The following is a 24,519-nucleotide window of genomic DNA, read 5'->3' on the forward strand; positions in this document are numbered from 1 at the left end:
CAAAGCCTGCAATTTAGGAGATAATTGAGCTTCCAATATTTGAAACAAAGAATCCAGTTCTCTCTATGCTGCCCCCACCGCTACACCAGGAGCCTCATCAATGCTCATAACTTCCACTCTTACCTCTATGCAGATGACTCGAATATCTTCATGTCTACCTGAGTCCCACACCTGGGTTTCCAACTGCCTGACTGGTGTCCCACCCACACCTTCCACATTGCTCCCACCAGCACACCCCATTGCCTAGTGAGAGTTCCACCCATAGCTCTACCATTCTCCAAGACTTTTCATTGTTTGAGGGCTTTCTTGACTTCTCTCTCATTGCCCAGATGCAATGATTTTCCAGCTTGAGTAACTTCTAACTCTATAGGGGGCACAACTAAAAGAGACTTCAGCAATTCCCAGGTCAGTAAATAATGCGAATTACATCACTGTCTGAAATCCTCAGGAGCAAGGTCCACATTTTACACATCTCTACACTCCTAGCTATAGGCACAAGTAGCTACACTCCTAGCCATAGGCACAAGTGTCTGACTTATAGTACATGCTCAAATAATCTCTGCTCAAAGAAAGAGGGGGAGTTATGTCATTTGTGACACTGCCTGAGGAAGCACATGTTACTAGTAAGCATGTAATATAAAACAGCAATAAATTAGCATCTCGTGCTAAAGAAAGGGTTCCATTGTTGGGAGGGAAAAAAAACTCACATTACATAGATTCTTTTAAAAACCAAGATGGCACCTTAAAAGTTTTGGCCACTTGCCCAGGGCCCTACCAACTACACAACCCAGTCTTCACTCCACTCTACTTTTTGAAACTAGTCCTCACCAAGCAGAAAAGACTGCTAGTTTACTCTCCTAAAGATGTTTTTGGTCAGGTGAGAAGAGAGGTAGAAACCACTCTTTCTCTGGGCCTTCTCACCTTTGGCAGTGCTACCATCTCTGGTACCATGTCAGCTCCCCAGGCCGCAAGCCAACACAGCAACAGAGGACAGAGGAAATGTTTATGTGTTCCGAGACACAGGGAGCAGACATCCCTATGCCTCCAAGAAGAATGGATGCCAGGCCTTTCTAGCCCCAGACAGCCCCTCATGCCCCCAGTCATCCCAAGGAGCTTGCTCTACTTTTCCGATGGTATGGAGTACATATGAGACTAAATGAGATTCAAGAAGTTGGATGGTTCTGCAAGAGATGATGGGAAAAGTGGCCAGGGAAGCAAGAGGCCTGAGCTCTCATCGCACATCTGCTCCTGTCTCCATATGCAAGCACACAAGTCAAAAGAATGGCAGGGGCCAAAGAGGCACCTGACTCCTTCCCTGGAGCACTTGACATTTATTTGACTGTAAGTCAAGTATTTTTGTCCATAGGCACCTCCCTTGCTGGGCCATGGCTCCAGGAAGCAATGTCTTTCCCCATCAAAGCCCAGGGCCCAGCAGAGCTCAACATACACCACACAGATTTTGAGAATGAAAGCAAAACAGGAACTTGCCAGAGATGGGCCTCCGTCTGCTGTGGTGGAACATCCTTGCAGCAGGCCTTCCTAACTGGTGACACACAAGAGCACAGGAGGGAGCCAGGAGCCTTTAGGCTCAGCGCCCGAAAGTGAGCACAGAATGCCCGGAAACCTTGAACGGAGAATGTGGAAGAGTCTGAGTGATTCTCCATGCTTGCTCAGCCTGGCTGAAAACTCATTTTCTCTCTTATTTCTAGACAGGCTTCCTCACCGAGCCAGACTCATTGTGAAAGATCTTTATGGCCCTTGAAAGCCAGGGAAGCTCTGTGTTGGCTCCTGGTGTCATTATGCCTAGAGGGGAAACCAAGGCAGGAGGTGGTAAATTACTTCTGAGAGTGAGATGGAGCCAGGAGGGGTGTGTTCCCAACTCCTGAGTATGGCCTTGAATGTCCAGCTCATCTCCAGTTTACTGTGCACAAGTTAAAAACTCCTAGAGCAAAGACACACATTCCTAGCCATGATAGCATTTGACATGGCCAGGGATGGTCCCAGGAATCCAAAGCGGTCCATCAGCTCCCATCTTCATCTTAGAGCTGAAGTCCATTACACAGATAATAGGAGGGATGTGGCAGGGCTTTTTCTTCACATTTATTGTTCTAATAGATATGCCTACTGCGACCCAAGCTTCGTGACAGCCCATTTTAGAAGACTTTTGCCGAGCAAAACAACTGCACAGTTGAGAAATTGGAGAAAGTGTTTTTCCTCTGCAGTACCTGCCAGCTCTATCCTAAGCAGCCAGCGCCCAGACATGCCCCAGCAGCAAGGAGGGATGCAGAATACTCCCTCCTTCTGAGCCCACTAAATGGCCAAGGGAGGAATCTGAGACATGGTGCCCAGCCGGCAAATGCCTCTACCCAGTCCAGCCACTCCATCCTGCTCTCCCCTCCAAAGCGTCGCCATCCCCTCCATCCGCATCAGACACAAACCTTTCTGTCAGCTACTTAAAATCATTAAGTGAACTTAATTAGGTTTGTCAATCCCTAAGGCTGGCAGGATGGCAAATAAGGCATTATATTCGCTGTCCATTAACAGTCTGTTGCTTGAATGAGATGGTACGTTTTCTGAGCCGTACGTGAGCAGCATCGGCATTTCTCAGGCAGAGATCTGCCCAGTGAGTCTCCGAGGCGCCCAATTCTGAAGCTGCCCTTCCAGACTTGGCCCACTGCCCAGATGGCCACCTCCCAGATTCCCCTGAGTCTGTTTTCAAAAGGCGTCTCTGTAGAGCTGAACGAGAAGAGTCAGGGCGAACGCATTCTTTATGCAAAGCCAGCCTCCAACCAAGATCTCTAGCCAAGTCTGTTTTAATAACAAGTTCCAAACTCCACCGGCTGGAAAAAAGAAAAGAAAAAGCAACAACAACCCATGCAACCAAAAGTGTCCTCTTTGAAGAAACAGAAAGAGCTGAGCAGGTATGAACTATGAAGGGTCAGGAGCAAAATCTCTGCTGCTAAGCACTGGGAAAGAGAGGAGGCTCCCCTGCCATATTCTTAGGCAACACAGATTGGTGAGAGAGCAGAAGGAACCCCAAAGGGCTAAACGCTTCCCTTCTCCTTGACCAGGTTGCCCACAGAGAGGAAGGGGAAGCCTCTTCTATCCTGGGGAACCCAGCCTCCTTTCCCCATCCAGAGCTGAGGTTTCAAAATGGGGCAGAGGAGTAACTATATGTTCACTGGGATGGCCTGTCCCTTGCAATCTTGGCAGTGATGTATCAGGGTCCTTGTTTTCTTTCAGCCAAACCCAGGGTGGCTCACCTGGTACATGTCAGAACCTTCCCACAGTCCCAGAGAGGTCTACATGCCAGGACTTTCCTTCAATCCCAGAATGGACCACCTGGTACATACTAGAACGTTTCCTCAGTCCCACAGTGGTCTACCTGGTACATATCAGCAGCTTCCCTCAGTCCCAGAGTGGTATACCTGGCATATGTCACAACCTCCCCTCAGTCCCAGAGTGGTCTACCTGGTAAACACTAGAATTTTCTCCCTCAGTCCCAGAGGGTCCACCTGGTACATGCCAGAACTTTCCCTCAATTCCAGAATGGACCACCTGGTACATATTAGAACTTTCCCTCAGTCCCAGAGTGGTCCACCTGGTACATTCTAGAACTTTCCCTCTGTCCCAGAGTGGTCCTCCTGGTACATACTAGAACTTTCCCTCAATCCCAGAGTGGTCTCTCTGTATATACCACAGCCTCCCCTCAGTTCCACAGTGGTCTACCTGGTACATACTAGAACTTTCCCTCAGTCCCAGAACGGACCACCTGGTACATACTGGAATTCCCCCCCCGGTCCCAGAGTGATCCACCTGGTACATTCTAGAACTTTCCCCACGTCCCAGAGTGGTCCACCTGGTACATACCAGAACCTTCCCTCAGTCCCAAAGTGGTCCACTTGGCATATACCATAACCTCCCCTCAGTCCCAGAGTGGTCTACATGGTGCACACTAAAACTTTCACTCAATCCCAGAATGGACTGTCTGGTACATACTAGAACATTCCCTCAGTCCCAGAGTAGTCCATCTGTATATACCACAACCTCCCCTCAGTCCCAGAGTGGTCCACCTAGTACCTAGAACTTTCCCTCAGTCTCAGAGGGTCCACCTGGTACATGCCAGGACTCTCCCTCAGTCCCAGAGTGTGTCAGGTCTCACCTAAGTGTCAGGTCTACCTGGTATATAACAGAATTTTCCCTCGGTCCCTTGGTAGTCCACCTGGTACATACCAGAACTTTCCCTTAGTCCCAGAGTGGTCCACGTGGTACATCCCTCGATCCCAAAGTGGCCCAGCTAGTAAGTGGTAGAACTGAGACCTGAGGCCATAGCTGACTCTGGAGAGTGACATGGTAGTTGTACTTCTGGGGGACTCACAGGAAGGAGTGGGTAGAACCAGGAGACTGCGAGAGCCTTGAGGAAGCCTTTCCCATCTCCAGCAAGGAGAGGGTGAGCGGTCCAGAAGCAACCTCTTCTTCACCTATCAGGTAGACACACAACCAGGCACCTTCCAAAGTAGGGAAACCTGAATCTGGGTGGTCCTGACGCCCACTCTGTCTCTGGGCCAGCACATGCACAGAAAAGAGCATCCTAGATTGGTGCTGCTCTACCCGCCGACTGCCCATCATCTACCACCCCCAGACTCCATTCCTAGATGGCCTTTGCTTCTGCCCCACCCTCCACCCATCCTTCAGCGGCTCACCTTTGTCCCACTGTCCCTTCCCTGCAGCCTCTGGGAGCTGGAGCCATGGGGGAGCGTTGGCCCATGGGTGGACAGAGGCACCCATGTGTGGGTGGCTCCGGGTGGACAGAGGCAGCACTGCCTGGTTCCATACTGCCATCTGATTGAGTCTTCCTGATGGTTGTGTGTGTTCCTGACTCAAAATATGTGCAATTCCCAGTGTCAATCAAACTCTTTTAAGCAGCAGCTGCCACTGCTGTCGCCGTGCAGAGTACTTTAGAAGCTCTTCTATTTAGAAACCATTCCAGCCTCAGCCAGCATCATCCCATCCATGCTAAGAGGCCCCGTGGCTGTGAGAGACTTCGCAGATCTAATCGTTTAGTAGTAAGGAAGGCAGGCAGAGAGGGGGGCGGGGAGACACGCAGCTTCCCAGGGAGCACCCAGTTAGAGGACAGCCGCGATTCTATCCCTCCTCCCCAGGCTCCGCAGGCACACACATGTCATTTACTCACTCAGGCCCCTCTGGCCTCCGGGAAGGTACACCCCTCATACTGCTCAGCATTGAAATCAGGGCCTGGCTTGGCCCCTGGTCCTGTGAATGACAGGTTAGGAGATGATGACCTGGTAGAGAAATGTGCCCTGTGGGGGGACTCACCCCCTGATGTGCAGGCGAGTCAGGCAGCTGTGCCTTCCTGATGCTCCCACGGGGAACCTGAGTCCTTCTCTTCACCCTCTCTGTCCCTCTCAGTGCCTGTTTTCTTGCTACCTGGAAGCAGCATTTTCCTAAGGGTTGCACCTGCTTTAACAAGACAGCAGTATTAGGGCCCTGGTTTTCCAGTTGAGATCCCAGTCCTGGGCTTTGTCTGGGGTTACACAGGCTCAAGCCAGAAACTCGTCTATGGACTATTTCCCCTGGGGGGACCCCAGGGAAATCGTGGCTATAACCTTGGCGAGATTCGTAGAGAAACCTGATGAAGGCGTGTGAGATGCATGCAGAAATGTCTCTCACGCAATCTCCGCTGTCTCTCTGCCTCCTCTCCTAGTCTCCACCCCACTTACTAATCCCATCACAATTATCCTCTAAGAGGTCTTTGATCTTGCACTGTCCTGTTAGAAACCTGCAATGGCTCTCCATGTTCCCTGAAATAATGGCAGAACCTCCTTACCTGACCTCTGAACGTCCACACCATCTTTACCTCCTTCGTCACTCCTCGCTCCCCAGCAGGACAGGTCCTATCCCTGCCCACATCGCCCTCACACCAGTTCCTCTGCTCCAGACATCTTCTCCTCCCTGCACGCCACTCCCACACCCACATCCTCAAACCCTTCCCTGCATTCAAGACCAACTTAAATACTGCCTCTTCTGTGAAGCCCTCCTGATCTCCCCACCCTGGTGTAATTCCCCTTTCCTCTGAGCTCGCACAGTGCTGTGTCTGCACCTTCATGAAGCATTGACCTCCTTCTACTTTATTCCACACCAAGGTACACACACTTCCTCTTCACACTGGACAATAAGTGACTTGAATGCAGCGTTCATGCCTGATTTCTCTTAGAATGCCCCGTAGACCTATATGTAATAGCTATAAAGGAAACAAAAATAGGTGTGTATCAAAGTTGGAATGAGAGATGCCTCTCGGAGGCATACACCCCAGTGCCGGGGTGGCAGGGGCTGAGGGTCTTTGTGCTGTCCATCCCCTCTTGCACACTCATCTGGCATGCCCATGCCACCCAGAACAGGATTTGAAGGTTGTCCATCAGGCACTTCTCCTTCCACACCCAACCACCAGCACACACCCTATCCTGACTGAGGGTTACATGGTGACATCTTCATGGGGAATACGGCCTGAAGGGCCAACCCCAGTAGTGTTGGCCGCGGCTACAACAGATGTGGGCATTTCTTCTTTAGAATCAAACCGGATTTGGGTCCTGTAATTATGACTTTCAGACAGAAAGGATTGTTTCTGAATGACCAGGTCTCACAAGATGGTTGAAAGCACAGGCAAATGTATGGAGTAGTTCATTAAGCATAATCGAGCACAGTTATTCCGATAAAAGTTTTGGAATTCAAGGCTTTGCTTCACGGAAACAGTAATTGTTCTCTGGCCAGGAATAACCAAGCCAGCATCTAACAAGCCAGCATCTTCTACATGTTGATCAGAGATCATCTGCACACAGGCGGAACGGGAGCTTCCGACCCCTGCTGTAGTTTACCCACTGGCTAAAGCTTTGCTGCCTCACTGCAAATCCATGTGAGCAAGCGCCCTTTCTCTCCATATCTTTTCCTCTGCGTCTTCCCTCCCACTGTTGACATCCCATTTCTTGTCCTTCTTGTACCCTGCAGGCCCTGTTCTCTCCACGTCGCCAGTGCCGCCCTGCTTCGGTTTTCTGCTCTTGCCACCCTATGTGGCCAATGCCCTGTGGTCTGGGTTCCCTCTCTCCTCCTCTCTCTCCTTTTTATCTAACAGCTTTATCAAACTGTAATTTATATATCATAAAATTCACCTACTTTAAGTGTACAAGTCAATGACTTCCAACAGATTTACACAGCTGTGGAGAGAGCACCACAATCCCGTTTCTGAGCATTTTCATCACCCCAAAAAAGCCTGTATGCTAGTCTGCAATCAATCCTGTGCCCACTCCCAGCCCCAGGCAACCACTAACCTGCTTTCTGGCTCCATGGATTTACCTTTCTAGACATTTTCTATCAACAGAATCATTCAATAGGAGGTCTTTAACCTACTGTCTGGCTTCTTTAACTTAGCATCATGTCTTTGAGGTCCATCCATTTTATAGCACGTCTCCGGGACCGTTCTTGACTGTAGACCGGCATCCCATGGTATGGCTGTACTGTATGGAGTTTGCCCAGCCACCAGTGGATGGGTATGGCTTCCTTCTCTTGGTGTTTTCATATCTATGCCAGAGCCAGCACCCTGTTCTGCAGGTCATTCTGGACTGACATTCTGGAGGGTGGGAAAGGATTTTAAGGTTCTCAGGAAACCTTCACTTAGAACAGGAAAGGGCTGGCTGACTGCTAGGCTTCCAGGGGATGATTTCTCAGGAAACAAACAAACGAAAGGTATTTTCCTGTTTATGTCACTGTAAGGCCTTCCCTGGCCACAGTCTGAGAACCTGGCCCTCCAAGGACATGAAAAGGGGCGGGGGGAAGAAACAATATCTTAATGAGTTTATTGTTAACACTTTTATGACCCCTCTGTATTGGTTACAAAGACTCCCAAGGGTAATAGTCAAGTCACTCAACATTTAACTACCAGGCAGGCAACCTCCTGTGACACTGGATGAGACCCAGGATGCTTGAGACCCCTGCTGGGCTAACCAATGGATAAACCCTACGGATGCTGGTTAATTAGGAAATAAATGGGGCAGGGGCACCAGGGAAGGAGATAGTTGCCTGAAGCAACAAGCAAGGGGCACTCATGAAACTGCGGTTCTTTATTGGCTGGTACAGAAGCATTTTAATATTTTAATAATGACTTCAGCCCCACTGACTGAATGTCAGACCTACCCATTTTTCCTGTTTAGTTCACCCAAACAGGAGACCCAAGCTGGTATTTTTTTTCCCCAACTCAGTGCCTTGAAATCACTCCCCATTTACTGAACAAAGCAGTTACTGTCAGATTTCTTCTCCATTTCCAAGCATCCTACACACCCAGAAAGCAAAAGATTTCTCCTCAGATGACCAGGGAGTCCTGGTCCCAGGCCCCAAACTCCAGGTTGGATTTAAGGACCAGTGTGTCAGCTGGTTCGGAAGCGGAAAGGGATAGTTCGGAAGGGGAAGTGCTCTGCATTGCAGAAGTAGGGGGAATTGATGGCTTTTCTCTCACCACTGCTCTGGGATTAGGTAAGCCTTTTTCAAACTTACATTCTGAGCCAGGTAATCAGCACATGCCTGCTGGATGCTGAATCCTAAGACAAAACCTCCCAGTTTGCTCCTCACACACATTCCTCTTGATGTGTACAGGTTCTGGCTGCAGATGGTTGCATGGTGGGGACAAGGATCCAGAGCCATCGTGGCTTTTGACAATATCTCCATCAGCCTGGACTGCTACCTCACCAGTGAGTTCACTCTGACCCCAGCACTATGTCCCCCAACCCCGATGGCCCATGGCCTCACTGTCCCCTCCTCAGCCTAAGCCTGTCTCTCCCACCTCCCTCAGTGTGAAATCATCTCTCACCCTGAAATCGACCCTCACCTAACTCAGCCCATGGGGTCTTCTCTATTCCAGTTAGTGGAGAGGACAAGATCCTACAGAATACAGCACCCAAATCAAGAAACCTGTTTGAGAGAAACCCAAACAAGGAGCTGAAACCCGGGGAAAATTCACCACGACAGACGCCCATCTTTGACCCTACAGGTAAGGGCTCAGCTCACAAATGTGAGCATAGTAACCTCTCGTTGCAAAAGGTAGAAGAAAGATTGGTGCTGTGTTTGGGGTGGGGAGCTGTGCTGAAAGAATGAAACAGTCAATCTTTAGAAGGAGCATCACCTACGCTCTGACTATGGGGTCCAAGAGGAAGCTGTCTGGTTCTCATATTGCCTGAGCAAAGGAAACCTCTGGAAGTTGTACAAAGGAGTAGCTACCTCTATGCCTAGGGAATACCTAGGCCCCACCCACAGGAGAGAACCAAACTGGCATTTTTTTTTCCCCCATCTCTGCTTTGAATTCATTCCCGCCTTACTGAACAAAGCAAACCTTACTGTCAGATTTCTTCTCCTTATAAAGAGGGCTGGGGCTGGCCAAGGTTATCTGTGGCACAAACGTGGGCTACTCCATCGTAGGTAAGGTCCCCAAAGCTTTCTTTCAACACAGTTCCCCCAGAGCTCAGATCTCCTCCAAAGCTGTTCTATTCAGCATACCCCAAGCCAAGACTTCTTATGGCCCTTTTCCACTTCAGCAGAACTTTTCAGCCTCTGGTTATAAACCACAGTTGTGACTTCTCGGCCACTCTTCTATTAGACCAGAGGCTGTGAGCCTAGCCCCCAGAGGCTGATTTAGGCTGCCCCAGCCCCATGCCAGTCAGCCAAGGGATTTTCCGGGGCAAGCATTGGTGCCTGGGCCTGTGAGGTTTCTTCTACTATGTATAGCCTGGAGAAACAAGTGTACAACACACAGTCTACCCACACTCTTGTTCCTATAAAAGGTAAGTCTTTATCAAAATAATAACAGATCAATGAGAAATCTCTAATTTCAACTTATAATGTGAAATCCTTTTCTGGTACAAAGTACAAAAAATGAGGTTCATACTTTTGCTGCTGAATTCATCAGCTCTCAACAGTAAACTAGACGTTAGCGTGGCTTTGTCTTTGAAGGAGTCCTTTCCTTTCTGTCCCATGAAAAGCTGCCCCAGGGCTAACCGTCACCCCTTCCTGATTCCTGCCTGATCTAATCCAGCTGCCAGACCCAGGAGAAAGAGTTAGTTCCTTTTCCCATCATCCCTGCCTTCCCCTTTAACTAGAGCGACGAAAGACCTTTGCATATTCCTACACAGAGGGGAGCCTGTCCCACAAAACTGCAGCTCTCTCTGGTTTCCCCCTCCCCTCCCGTTTCATGCCAACGTCTCACCTGATGGAGGCAGCTTTCTAACTTCTCCATTCAATGCCCTGCCCCCCAGCCCCAGTGATTCACCTCTACTCACTCCTTGGGTCTTGGTCAACTACCACCTCCCTGTGATAAATTCAGGAAATGTATAAATGTATAAATTGAGGGAAGAAGCCAGACTTGCCCTTTTAGTGTGCTAAGTAAACATAGCCACAGCTCCCTGCCCAGCCTAATCAGCAGCACTGATTACAGAGCAGAGACTCCAGAAACATCTATTGACCAGTGGGTGGCTGGATGCCTGAGCTTGGATCTCAGGTGTCAGCAGCCAGCCCCTGCAGCTAGCATTTAGGAAACAGCCATCCACACTGCTCGATTCATGAGTTTATTGCCACATAACTCCCACTGTCCCTAAAAGGTTAATCGATAAGGGCCTGCCCAATGGCCACTCAGACTAATGAAATCACCAGTGGCTCACACGTGGTGATGGCTCCCCCACCACCTCTAAATACAATTAAAGGCTGGAGGAGACAGCAGCTGGAACATAAGTCTCCCCACTGAGAAACCTGATCCCTCATTCTTAACCCCAGTCTCAGAGCAATACCGAGGTAGTGCCTATGGGTCCAGGCAGACTCATGGAGGCAGAGGCCAAGGCCACACCCACTCCCACACCCACTCAGTAATAATCACCCAGCAGACACGTACCCAGCAGACACGTGCCCAGCACGGTGCATGGTTACAACAGGGACAGGGCTGAGCCGGTACTCGCCATTCTGGAGCTCCTGGGCCATGGGAGGAGAGTGGCCTATGAGGCAGCAGGGCATGTTTGCAAAGCACAAGCTCAGAGCTTCCACCTGGGAGGCCCCCTGAAAAAGGACGGAGGGATAGGCCGGAAGGGGAAGGAAAGGAAAGGAAAGATCACTGAGTGTGGTCCCATAGCCTAGGTTATTTCACACAACAACTTGTCCTCACACGGGCCCAGGGACAGTAGCTGTTTTTACCACTGTAAGGATGAGCAAAATGGTATGGAAGAATTTAAGGGCCCCAAGGCTGGAAGGCAGTGGGGCCAGGAAGTCAACCTGGAGTCCACATTCTTTCACCCAACTAAGCTACTTTGAGGTATCAAAGTCTCCAATCGGAGAAAAACACTAAAAATGGCAAAGGGCAGGGAAGAGTTCCAGCCAAGAGGCCCTGCACGAACAGTAAACAAATCAGCTCCCAACCTTCTGACAAACAATCGAGGAGACAAGATAATAAGATTTTTCTTTCCAAAGTTCAAAGCTGTCAGTTTCTGCTGGGCTGGAACAAGGTGGCTGGTGGCATTTCAACTCTCCTGCAGGCAGGTGTTAGAGAACTAGAAACGCAAAGGCCCTTTGGGGTCTTTTGGAAACAGTTACTGGCAACACTTCTAAGCTTCCCTAAACATTCCTCACTCTCCACAGCAGCCCTCCCCTCTGATGAGGGACTCGGCCTGACTCCCTGGATCTGGGAGGTTCTTCACCTCCGGGCCCATGGAGCAGAGCTGAGCCGCTCAAGTTTCCAGGCCAGGAAAATCCTGTCCAGGTGCTTCATGTGGCATTCTCGGAAGACTCTGAGTCACTTTAGCTAATCAGATGAAGATGCTGAAAGAGAAAATGGGGCAAGTATTAAGTCCAGGGAAATTACATTTGTCAGCTTTGCACATACAATTACACTAACCAAATGACTGGGGTAATCTCATCACGGGGCTGCAGAACCAGGTTCTTCTCTCTCTCTTTCTATCTTTCTCTCTCTCCCTCACCCCACTCCCTCCTTCTCTCTCTCTGTCTCCCTCTCCCCCTCACCCTGCTCCCTCCTTCTCTCCCTCTCTCTCTCTCTCTCCCTCTCTCTCCCCCCCGCCCCGCACCCTGCTCCCTCCTTCTCTCTCTCCCTTACTCTCTCTGTCTGTCTCTTTCTCTTTCCCCTCCCCATGACTGTCTGTCTCTGGTGGTAATGAATGTTAGCAGTGAGGAGGAACGGGCAGGCTCTACCACACCCTTTCCCTAAAAAGCCCAGATGAGGACAAGCAGGCCCCCAAGGCCCAAGGACCCTTCCTCAGCCTCCCTACCCCTCTATCCTTCTCCTTGGAGCTCAGATGCTATGTAGGGCAAGTCCAACGGAATCAGCTCAGCTAACGGGAGAACCTGCCCAAACTTTAGGCCCAACTCCACAACCCTAACTGTGGAGCCTTGGCATCAAAACCACAGCCTTGCCTCTAGCTATTTGGTGACAGGTTGGTCTGCCATTTTCTGAGTACACATCCCTCATCAAAGCGGAGATAAAAGCAATTAAAACTATATAGAGTCATGGGAAGAGCACTGGACTAAAAGAGAGAACACCCCGCTGGGCCCTGGCTGGTTGCACTGGCAAGCTGTGGCCCTGGGGCCATTCTGCCTCTGCAGGGCCTCCCATCAGGGCAAGTCAGCAGATGAGGGGGGTTAATGTGAACACAGACAAGGGCAGAGAGACTGCAATTTTTTTAAAAGTCAAGGTTAGAAGTAGACAGTGTCCAAGTCCCTTCCCGTTCCCAGCTCCAAGATTCCAAGGGTTGAAGGGTGATACCATCAGGGAGCCATGGCTTTATTTGGCCCATATCTCCAATTAACCCGTGGCACCACTAATGTGCCCAGAAGTGAGGGTGACAGGCTGTCCATTTCCACACACGCTCCTGATTCAAGAACAGATGCCAATTCCAATGAGAAAGTTTTATGTGTTTCATATAAATTGATTGGGTCTATTTCTGCTAAATGCATTATCCATTCACCACAGAACAACTATTAGAGTTAATAGAATTTGTAGCTAGAGCCATTATGTTCCAAGTACGCCCTTCTGGGGATGACGGCATTGTTGGAAGGTAGGCTCCGCAGGCCCAGCATCCTCCCACAGACCCTGTCTTTCCACTCGATGGGGGTCTTTGTTCCCCTCAGAGCCTGCTGCGCTCAGGCCCTGCAGGTCTGGCCAAGCCTACTTTAGTGGCACACCCCAAGAGGGGAGGCCTTTTCTCTTCAGAGTCACTCCGTTCCTGAATCAATAATGTATTCTAATCCAGTTCTGAAAAATCCTGGCCTCTTCCTTGCTGGCCTTGCAGATAATCCCATTCTGGGGACCAGGAGGAAGCCAAGTCCCTCTCTTTAGCCACGGCTCATCATTGCATCCCAACCTTGAAGGTGGGAGGTCCAAGATGTGAGAAGTCCAGAGACAAATCAGAGCAGGAAGCTGGGGAGCCCCCTCCCTTTGGAAGGAACTCGCGTTAATGGCATCATTAACAGCTTTCCCCAGAAATCCCCAGTTACGGATACAATCCATGACTCACAGGTGCAGCAGTGAGCTGGCCAGCCAGGGAACTAGATTCAGCCCCCGGGTTCTCCAGGTGTGTCCTCAAACCATCAGCATCTGGGTCCCCTGGTGTCTGCAAGTGCTGCTTGTTAAAAATGCAGATTCTTGGGCCCCCATCAACCTGCGGAATCTGAATGTCTGGGAGCAGGATGTCAGAATTCCCATTTTTAACCATCTCTCAAGGAAAGTTTGATTAGCAAAAAAGTTTAGGAACCCGGGTGTGCATCCTGACCTACAGACGAGGAGCCTGGTCCAAAGCAAAGGCCTTGTGTCACGTTCCCTCGTCACACAGCAATCATAATTGTGATTCACCAAGCACTGCTGTGTGCCACGACTGTGCTGAGCTCTTGGTGCTATCATAGTATCCCCCTTTAACAAATGAGGTCCGGAGGGGTGAACTAACTTGCCCTAAGTTAGACAACTTGTGTAAAAGGCAAACAATCGTGTTTCTTAAAAATCACGCAGAAAGTGAAATGTTCTAGGCCAGATAACATTTAGAAGGTCAAAGCTGTGATAAATAAATCTTTCAGGAATCCCATTATTGAATAGGTCTTCCAGAGGGATTTCTCTTTCATTATTGAATAGGTCTTCCAGAGGGATCTGGCTTCTTATGTTAGTTTTTGTTTAAACAGAGCACATCTGCATCTTCACTAACATTCAAGACGGCGCCCCAGGCAGGCAGTGTTCCCACACACATGTAAGAAAGCTGATAATTGCAGCTAATTGGCATTCCTCCGTGTACCCCAGCCTTCAATGGTGCACTTGGAAGGCACTTCTGTTAGCACCCATTCGACTAAGGGGGACTGTTCATTAAGGGGCGGCAGGCATGGGACCGTAGTTGGAACCCTTGGAGCCCCTTCAGACACTGGTCACCTCTGTGTTCTCGCTTATGTTACTAATATTAGATTATCACCTATTTTATAGCAAGCACACTAGTGATGATGCAGGAAGCACCAGCCTTAACAAGGCTCTTCGGACCCCAGTCATTGGAGCACATTCGGTGCCCTCCCAATTAGAATGTCACTATTCATTTGGGTGTGTCTTCCTTCCCCGGAGCAAGCACGCCTGTGCTCCAGGAAGAGAGGTGGCAAATAACTAATTTATGATTCATGATCCCATTACCAACGCTAACGAGTCTCTTCCAGTGGAAGAGGCTTTGCACGCTGGAGAGCCAGTCAGCATCCCCAAGAGGTGGACATCAGTGAACACCGGGGTTAGCTTGATGGTGAGAAAGCACTTCCCCAGGGACCTGGTGACAGTGACAGCGTGGAACCGGAGGCTGGGCTGAAGGCCGAGCACCCATCAGCAACAGAGTTTCCCAGCGTGTGTTCTGCCATTTGTCAGCCACCTCCTTCCATCTGTCCATGGGGTGACAGTCACTAAGCTCATTCAGTGTCTCTTTCATTTGATTCTCACAGACTTCCTGAGGGAGATGTCACCATGAGGAAGCAATATAGCATCTTTTTTAAGAGCACAGACTACCTGTGTCCAAATCCCAGCTATGCTACTCACTCTGAGCACCTCCCTTCTGCTGTCTGTGCCTTTGTTTCCTTGCATCAAAAAAATGGTGCTTAGATTATCAATGCTTACATCGCTTAGGTTTGATGCAAGGATCACATACGTTAATATGTATCCAGGGCTTAGAGAGGTGCCTCACACATAAGGAGCTACCTGAGCCATCATTTTCTTCCCATTTTAAAATTGAGGAAACGGAGGATCAGAAAGATTATGTGACTTGACCTTCTAATCAAATGCAGAGCCAGGGTTCAAAGTCAAGCCAGCTCACTCCAAAGTCTTTCCCACTCTAAGCCCATGCCTATTAGGAACAATACTAAATACTGCCCAATTGCTGACCAGCATAAGGGAGAAGCTCTTGCTGCATCCAAATCAGCTGTTTTCTTTGCACTCGGGAGATTCAACTCAGCGCCCAATGCAGACAACATCATTGCTTTCCCTGAATCCCAAGCCTAGGGAATCACAACTCATATAGTTCAATTTAACAAGCATGTACTAGGTGCCTACTCTGTGTCAAACCCTATGCAGGGGCCTGGGGCTCTGAGCCTGTGAACAAGCCAAAGTGTTCTCTTGAAAAATGATCATCCACTGGGAGGCCGAGGCGGGCGGATCACCAGGTCAGGAGATCGAGACCATCCTGGCTAACACGGTGAAACCCCGTCTGTACTACAAATACAAAAAAATTAGCCAGGCGTGGTGGCAGGCGCCTGTAGTCCCAGCTACTCGGGAGGCGCAGGAGAATGGCGTGAACCTGGGAGGTGGAGCTTGCAGTGAGCCGAGATCGCACCACTGCACTCCAGCCTGGATGACAGAGCAAGACTCCGTTTCCAAAAAAAAAAAAAAAGAAAAGAAAAGAAAAATGATCACCCAAAGCTTCATCTGCCTAAGCCCAATTTGAAGCCACTATTATCCCACCACAGGAGAGACTTCTGATTCTGATCACATCTAGAACCAGGACAGGTTCTAGATGACTCTGCCCTAGATGATGCATTGCAAATTATTCTGAACCAATCATCATTTTCACAGTGTGTCCTGTGAGATGGAAAGGCTTCAACACTATTACTTCAGAACTTCCCAAACCACAGACCCCCTTAAGAAATAGCACAGACCCACCCAGCTCTGACAGACTCAAAGATGCCTCATGAACCTCCAATCTAAGGCTAGGTGGGGGTTGGAATTATGGCACGGTTGCTGACAAAATGCTTCAACATAAAGTCGATACTGTTGGCCTTCTAAGCAGCAGACAGGAACCATTGCCTTTCCCTCTCCTGGCTGGCCTGAGAAAACATGCTGTTTTTTCTCATTTGTTTCAGTGAAAGGTTACATAAGTGGGAGACAATAAATGATCCAGGAACTCTGGGCTCAGTATGCCTTAAGATCATTTAGCTTGAAGACTAGCAGAACACAAAGGCCCCTCCATCAGGGCAAGTGCATTAAGTACTTGTTGTTTGGGAAGACCACTTTTTTATCATTCTTCTCTTGGGCTTGCTGCTTCTGCCTGTAAAACAACTCTGTATCTTCTCAGAGCCTATTCAGCTCTCTGCTTGTTGCAGCAAAGCTTCAGTGGTTTTGGACAAAGAAAAAAATTTTTTTAATTCTTCCGGGCCTGGAGGTGGACAGTGAATCTAGGAGTAAAAAGGTTAAAATGCTAACTCTTGATCACAAAAGGTGGTCTTCCCAGCTTGCCCCTCCCCTATTGAGAGGAAAAGAAACAAGAGGTGGAATTGCCTTAGCTATCATGGAGTCAGGGAGGAGGGAGAGGGCACAGGGCAGAACTCGGCCCAGCGAGTGCCCTCCCTGCTGGGTGCTTACACAAAAGATGAGGAGGCCAAAGAATGTACCAGCTGTGCAGCAGGGGCTTTGGGGTGCCTGGATAGTTATCCATTGCATTGTAACAAATAGCCATAAACACAGTGGCTATAACAACACACATTTATTATACCAGTTTCTGCAGGTCAGGAAATCAGACACAGCTCAACTGGGTCCTCCATTTCACAGTCTCTCGTAAGGTTGCAGTTAGGGTGTCAGTCTCATCTGAAAGCTCTGTTGGGGAAGGGTTTACTGCCAAGCTCACATGGTGGTTGGCAGTTCTTGGAGGGCTACTGGACTGAGGGCCTCAGTTCCTAACTGGCTGGAGGCCACCCTCAGTTTCTCCCCAGTATGGTGGCTTACTTTTTCAAAGCTAGTGTGGGGGTGAGAGGGTGGGGTGGGGAGAGAGAGAGAGAAGGAGAGTCTTCTGGTAATACAGAAATTACAATTTTATAACATAAGCAAGAAAACGACATCTCATCATCTGTGCCATATTCTATTGGTTAGAAGCAATTCACAGATCTCACCTATACTCAAAGGGAGGAGGTTACACAGAGGTGTGATTATCAGGAGTTGGAGACCACTGAGGCCATCTTAGAGCCTGCCTGTAGTGGCTTCTCTATGCTGGAGACCAACATTCACCAGGAAGCTCTGGGAGCCCAGTGGGGATTCTGATGGGCAGAATTCCTAGGATCAGTCTCAAGACTATGTATTCAATATTCTACAGATGCTTAAATAGTCATGAAGCACCTACTGAGTGTCAGGCAATAGCAAGACAGTAAGCGAATTGGCAAAGAATCCCAGAGACCAAGGTTCTGGCCATGCAACTTCAGGAAAGTCAAAGATTCTGGGCCCTGTTTCCTCATCCATAAAGTAGGGATATTAATTACCTGCCACAGTTCTTTCTCAGAGCTGGCTATTGTACTGAGCAAATGAGATCATTTCTATCAGGCTTTGAAAGGTACAAAACAATATGCTAATATAAAATGCTGTTGTGACATTGTAATTAACATTATTATTAAATATATATGTAAGCAAAAAGATTGGACCAACTCACCCCTCGTGTGTTGCCTTCTATAACTATTCAGTGCATTTACAATCCACCTCCTTCCATGAGTTGTGCACACTTTTGTGTATACATGAAATCTATGAGCTGCACACTCTTATGTATACACACAAGTATGTATCTGAGGGGAGGTTAATATTTTGAATTTTGTGTCCTCTCATTCAGTCAATTCCCCCAACCCAATTGATCATCAGTTTTCAGGTGAAGCCCTCAAACTCCCCTTGGGGGAAATAAATGATTTGTGTGGGGTATACAGGATTGCACCCAAAATCCTGTCATCAGTATAATTTAAAAGAGGATCTTTAGTCTTCTAAAACTTACCAAGATCTTAAAAATAATGGATGCATCAAAACCTTGTTCACGAAAATTCTTTCAAACAAATTTGAAGTGATTGAATTGGAGAGGCTTGGTTTTTTGTTTGTTTATTTTAGGGGTGTAGATTTTTTTTTTTTTTTTTTTTTTTTGAGATGGAGTTTTACTCTTGTCACCCAGGCTGGAGTGCAATGGTGCAATCTTGGCTCACTGCAACCTCCGCCTCCTGGGTTCAAGCGATTCTCTTGCCACAGCCTCCCGAGTAGCTGGGATTACAGGCCCCTGCCACCACATCCAGCTAATTTTTGCATTTTTAGTAGAGACGGGGTTTCACCATGTTGGCCAGGCTGGTCTCGAACTTCTGACCTCAGGTGATCCACTCGCCTAGGCCTCCCAAAGTGCTGAGATTACAGGCATGAGCCACCGTGCCCAGCCCTGATTTGTTTTTATGGTGAATATTGACAGTGTCTTCATCATAAGATAAGAGCAAATTGCAGTCATGTAATTTTTATTACTTTTTAGTAAGTGATTGGCAGATCTAATAATGATCATATTCCAGGAAAAATGTTAAAAAGTAAGAAAATAAGGCTTAGTGTGGGGTTGTCCAGCAACCTAACGGAGAATCAGAAAAACTCCCTTGGCCTCAAAATCATTTCCTGGAAAGAGGACAATTTCCTTCCGCTCAACTGACTTTATGATTGTGATCCTACTAACTAGACCATTCAGTCTATCAGCCAATTTGTTTCATCAGATATGGGATTGGGGGAGTGTCCACGCTGCTAAGGAGTAGGACTCACGTGTTTTCTTAAAAACACAGGGCTCAGCCAGGCGCAGTGGCTCATGCCTGTAATCCCAGCACTTTGGGAAGCCAAGGTGGGCAGATCATTTGAAGTCAGGAGTTCAAGACCAGCCTGGCCAACATGGCAAAATCCTGTCTCTACAGAAAATACAAAAAATTAGCCAGTGTGGTGGCATGTGCCTGTAATCTCAGCTATTTGAGAGGCTGAGGCATGAGAATCACTTGAACCCAGGAAGCAGAGGTTGCAGTGAGCTAAGATACCACTACTGTACTCCAGCCTGGGTGACAGGGTAAGACTCTGAAAAAACAAAAACAAGCAAACAAAAAAACCAAAGCGCCCTGCATTTTGGATATGTGTGTGCATGCATGTGTTAGTGTGGGCTGGTGTGTGTGCTTGTGTGTGTTCAACAGAGTATGTGAGAGTGTGTGCCAGCTCCTCAGAATCCCAACACTTTCCAATCATGGGTAAGAGACAAAACAAAAGGCCTTTCAGCAAACATCCACTTACACTAACAAAAACACTCTGGTTCGTCCATCTTAAGCATTCTAATGCTAGAATAGGAGCCCCAAAGGATCAAAAGTGTCTCACCACCCACTCACTGTACCCCATGCATGCATGATCACCTCCTTCTGACCACTCAGGTGGGTTTGGAGATGACGTTTGGGCTACTCTCTTCTTTCTATTTCATTTTGCTTTGGTTTTGTTTTTCATTTAACAAAAATTTATTAACCACCCTTTCTGTGACTAGCACTGTTCTAGGCCCTGGACACAAAGCAGTGAACAAAATAGACAAGGCCTACTCTTTATAGAGTATACATGCTAATGCAGAGAGCAATCTAGTGTACAGATGGCATCATTTCAGAGGGATGTGCTGTGAAAATAATAAAGCAGGTCAAGAGGGCAGGGGTGATGGTGGCTGAGCACACGTGTGTGAATGCGAGCCCTAACAATGAAGTATCGAGGGAAAAAACTTCAGGTTCCTTCAAGGATGTGGGAGCAGAATCAGGAATATGCTACTGGCTACTAATATTAAGATCCTACTTCTTACTCTAGGCTGGTGTGACCTGGGGAAATCTTTAAGGCCTTCCACAATATCCCTGCAACACCCAAAGCTCTGAAGGCCTTAACGGTGAAGTGCACTGAGACACAGCAGAGGGTGGGTTGAGGGTGGAGTAGGGGAGCATGCCTTGGCTGAGCAGACTAGGCCGGGGGAGTGACCTGGGTGCCTGGCTCTTCACCAAAGAAGTCAGATAGAAGGCCACGTGCAGTGTCTGAGAAGCATGGGAAAGTTGGTCCCAATCCAAGCTGGCACTGCTGTTTGAGAGACAGCAGAAGGATTCTCTTGTCAGTGTTGTTTCATTGCAAGTAGCTGGGAGATCTTGATTCTGGGAGGCTTCATTGAGGTTGAAGATCCAGCCAATGGCTGGGAGTCCAAGGACTACTCCAGTCCTACAACCAAAATTATTTCATAGGTGACTGCTGATGTTAATTCAGTGGCCCTAGAAGTGACTATTGTCATTATCCAGAGCCCAATAATGTCAAGACTCACATCTCTGAGAGCCTCTTGGCATTTTCCTCATGCTTGTTGCCTCATGGTTGCAAAGTGGCTGCCACATCTCCAGCCACCATGACTGCATTACAGACAAAAATAGGAGGGAAGCATCTTTTCCCTTCTTTTTTCTAGTCTTCTAGTCTTACACACTTTGCCTTCTCTCCTTGGTCTAGTCTTTGGTCCTAATGCTTCCCCACTGCTTTCTTTTCTACCCTTGAAATTTAGATATCATATCTTCTCATGTGTGTCTCAGTCCTCCAATTCATTTTAGAGGATCTGGGACCTAGACCTGGAAGTCGGGACATCTTTCTAGCTCCAAATCCCCTAGCCAGTTGGGCTGCCTTCTCCTCTGTCTGCTCATCTGTCAGAGGTATTTCCCAAGGGCCTTGTAGAGATTTCAGTCATCATGAGAACCAAACAACGAGCAGGAATGACTTAGAATAAAGGAGTGAGGGGCTGGGGCTTCCCACACGTTTGCCTCTCTTTTAGGTGCCAGTGAACCTTACAACAGAAGGCCACGAGTCCTAATCATGTAACCCCTATGGTGATGCACTAGATTAAATCTTTCCCATCTGCAGACAAGAATGGACAAGGCAGAAGTCCGTGACCCTTTGGGCTTCAGTGTGGCAGAGCTGGTATTTAAACCACCAACCACTTCCCACTTAAGCCTCAAAACCAAATCCATTATGCGTAACCTGCAGATGGGTGAGTCCACAGCACCCAGCTCGATATCAGACACTTTATTGGCCCGACTCTGGCCTGAAGCCAAGTTAGAAATAACCAAATTAGCCCTGAGGCCTCCCTTAACTTAATTTTTACAGCTCTGCTTTCAGGATAGTGTTTTTCCCATGACCTTTCTCTTCTCCCTTGTGTTCCTGACTTTCCCTTGGGGAGCAGGGGGTGGCTGAGAACACAATACATCAGCCATCACAGGAGCCATTAAAATCTCCTGCAGATCGCTGGGTGTCAGAGCTGTTTAGGGTAATTCAGCCCTGAAAGCAGCTTTTATCTAGACAGCCCCAGCTTGCTGCCCTGTTGATGGGGGTAAGCTCACTTGGAAGTCCCTCTCCAAGAAGGGATGTCTGCCTTCCAGTAGGGAGGGAGATGGGCCTCTGGTCTTTGTTCCATGGGATACTTCAGCATTATCGGGCAGTCCGCCTGTCTAGAGGAACTGTGTCTGGAGCAAAGGAAACAACAATATAAAAGTAAAAATGAGATCATGTGTGTGAGCATATCTAGTAAAAGACAGGGCTGGTGTGATCATTGTTATTGTCACCACCCCTAACTTCTCATCATCCAAAAAGAACCAGAGAGAATGCTTTGCCTGAATGAACAGGGTGGGTGCGTGCACACAGGCACACATGGGCAGGTGCTCACAGGTGCACACGCAAGCATATGTGCAAGTATGTGTACAAGCACACATGTGTGTGCACAGGTACATGCACATGCACGCAAATAAATTCACTCTGAGAAACAAGCTGGAAGAACAGCATGGAAAATTCATCAACTGAAACAGTTTGTGTTGTAGAAAGAGAAAAGGTGATGTGCCCTTCCTTAGCCCCAGGTTTGCTTTGCAATCACTGGCCAATTGCTTAACTTTTCTATATGATTGCATGACGTATGAGACAAAAGTCAGTGTTTCTTTCTTCCCTGTCTAGTGACCTATCGTGGTTGTAAGGAGCTAGACTTACTGGAGGACAGAGATGCTACAGAAATGTACCATAAATTGTCCATTGAAATTGAAAGCCTCAACATTCTCAACCCTGTTCATTCAGAATCATGATAACCTCCTTTTATCTGAAGTTAGACTTCCAGTACCTTCCACCATCCACCAAATATAAATGCCAAAATATAAATATGTCCCAAAACTGTGACATAAAGGTTTTCTGTAGTTAACTGCCCCTTAGCCTGATACATGAAGAGGGGTAGGGCCACTCTCATGCCCTCACCTGAGCTTGGAGGTAAAATAAAATTAAACATGGGTGGACACGCTGTAGTGGAGAGACACCTGCCAGGAGAGACAGAGAGTCACTATAAAATATTTATGCCTGAGGCCATTTAGTGATGAGTCAAATAGCCCTAAACAACTCATTAAGTCTGGGTAGCACTATCAAGAAAAGGTTAAATTATACTTAGTGGACTGTATTGAAAATAGGCAGAGCATAATGTAATGGCAGGTTCGAGACCATGGTCACTGGAGGTGTCCCTGAGGTGAAATCCAGAAAACAAGCCTGCAGTCCAGGAATAGAAACTCAGGTGAGGGCTCTGACAGATAGACAGCATACAGGGGCTCACCATAGCAAATGAGCTCAAATGATTTCTACATTTAAAAAATGCTTCCAGGATTCTGGGAAGAGGACAGTGATGGTGGTAACAGCATAGTTTTTTTTAATCTTTCCAAATCCCTAGGTAAACACAGAATAACCATATATCAAAACTGAAAACCCATGAACAACATTGACAGCAAAATGTGAAGATAAGGCATTCCCCTAAAACTTCAAAATGCAAGTGAGATAGGTCAAAGCTCCAACAACCAAAAGACCTGCGTGGTATCAGCATCTGTACAAGATATAAGACAGGAAAGAAACAGGCCTGAGAACAGGAGAACCCCTAAATAACCAAGAGATAGTTGCTAGAAATTACAGAAAGCCAGTCTGAGAGCAGCCTCTGAAAGTGGGAGCAGCTTTGCCCAGTGCAGGCGACCGTGAGTACCACAGTCGGATCTGAAGGGGCTGGAGCAGCCTGGCCAGCAAACCTCATTCCAGGAAAGGGCCCACTTAGAGAAGAAAGTTCTGGGGGTAAAATCAGTATTGAGTAGGAAAGGGATAATAGAGAATAAATAAATAAGAGAATGTCCAGATAAAAGTAAAGGAAAGAAACAGAAACCTTAGAAAGCAAACTGCCTCTTTTTTTTTTTTTTTTTTTTTTTTGAGGCAGAGTCTCCCTCTGTCACCCAAGCTGGAGTGCAGTGGCATGATCTGAGCTCGCTGCAATCTCAGCCTCCTGGATTCAGGTGATTCATCTGCCTCAGCCTCCTGAGTAGCTGGGATTACAGGCACCCACACCACACCCAGCTAATTTTTGTATTTTTAGTAGAAACAGTTTTACCATGTTGGCCAGTCTGGTCTCGAACTCCTGACCTCAGGTGATTCACCTGCCTCAGCCTCCCAAAGTGCTGGGATTATAGGTATGAGCCACCACACCTGGCCAAACTGTCATATTTTTGAACACCGTATTTAAAAAAAGGAGTAGAAGGAGTTCTGTGAAATAAAAAAGCTCCTGCACCCTAAAAATTCAGGAAAATTAATCTCACATAAAAATACGTAATAACAGAAGAGCATCGAGATCAAAAGTCATTCAAAATTAAAATAAGAAAACAAAACAGGACACAGAGGGCAGAATAACAAACCTACAGAAAATAAAATCATGCCAGAAAGACATGCTTATTGGATGAGTCAGAATCCAACTTCTGTTATTTTTTAAAATGAGCTAACAGACACTAAAACAATGATACAAGACATGAAAAATAACATAAGTCAGTGTAAGAAAAACTCAGAAATGTGGTGCTAGAACTCAGAAAAGAATTTGCAATAAAAGAAAAACTATTTTCAAAAATGAAGGCTAACCTGTTAAGGGGAAGGAACAAAAAGCCGATAAACACAACAGTTTATGCCTTACAAGAAACAGAAGTTAAAAAGAGGACATTTTTTAAAATGGAGAGGATAACACACATCAAAGACTCTATCTTCTTGTTATATAAAGTGTTGCTGTCAAAAACTCTGATAATTTTACATTTTCTTTTCAATAAGTCACTTGCTATTTTGCTTAGGTGCCCAAAGTATTTTTTTTCTTTTTATTTGAAGTCCAGCAATTT

The 24,519-nt window shown here is 47.6% G+C and overlaps 1 protein-coding gene across 3 annotated transcripts in view; it reads left to right on the forward strand.

Moving 5' to 3' along the window:
* Positions 1-24,519, forward strand: part of ALK (ALK receptor tyrosine kinase) — a 979,633-nt gene that overhangs the window by 876,690 nt on the left and 78,424 nt on the right. For all 3 annotated transcript variants that reach the window (XR_012422518.1, XM_065527229.2, XM_005576218.5), the window contains 2 exons: positions 8,662-8,756; positions 8,927-9,055. Coding sequence is in view for 2 of the 3 variants with exons in the window: in XM_065527229.2 (XP_065383301.1) it covers positions 8,662-8,756; positions 8,927-9,055 (224 nt within the window). In the remaining variant the exon portion in view is untranslated. The remainder of the gene's footprint in view (positions 1-8,661; positions 8,757-8,926; positions 9,056-24,519) is intronic.

The sequence above is a fragment of the Macaca fascicularis genome, chromosome 13 (genome assembly GCF_037993035.2).
Source record: "Macaca fascicularis isolate 582-1 chromosome 13, T2T-MFA8v1.1".
Lineage (NCBI taxonomy): Eukaryota > Metazoa > Chordata > Mammalia > Primates > Cercopithecidae > Macaca > Macaca fascicularis.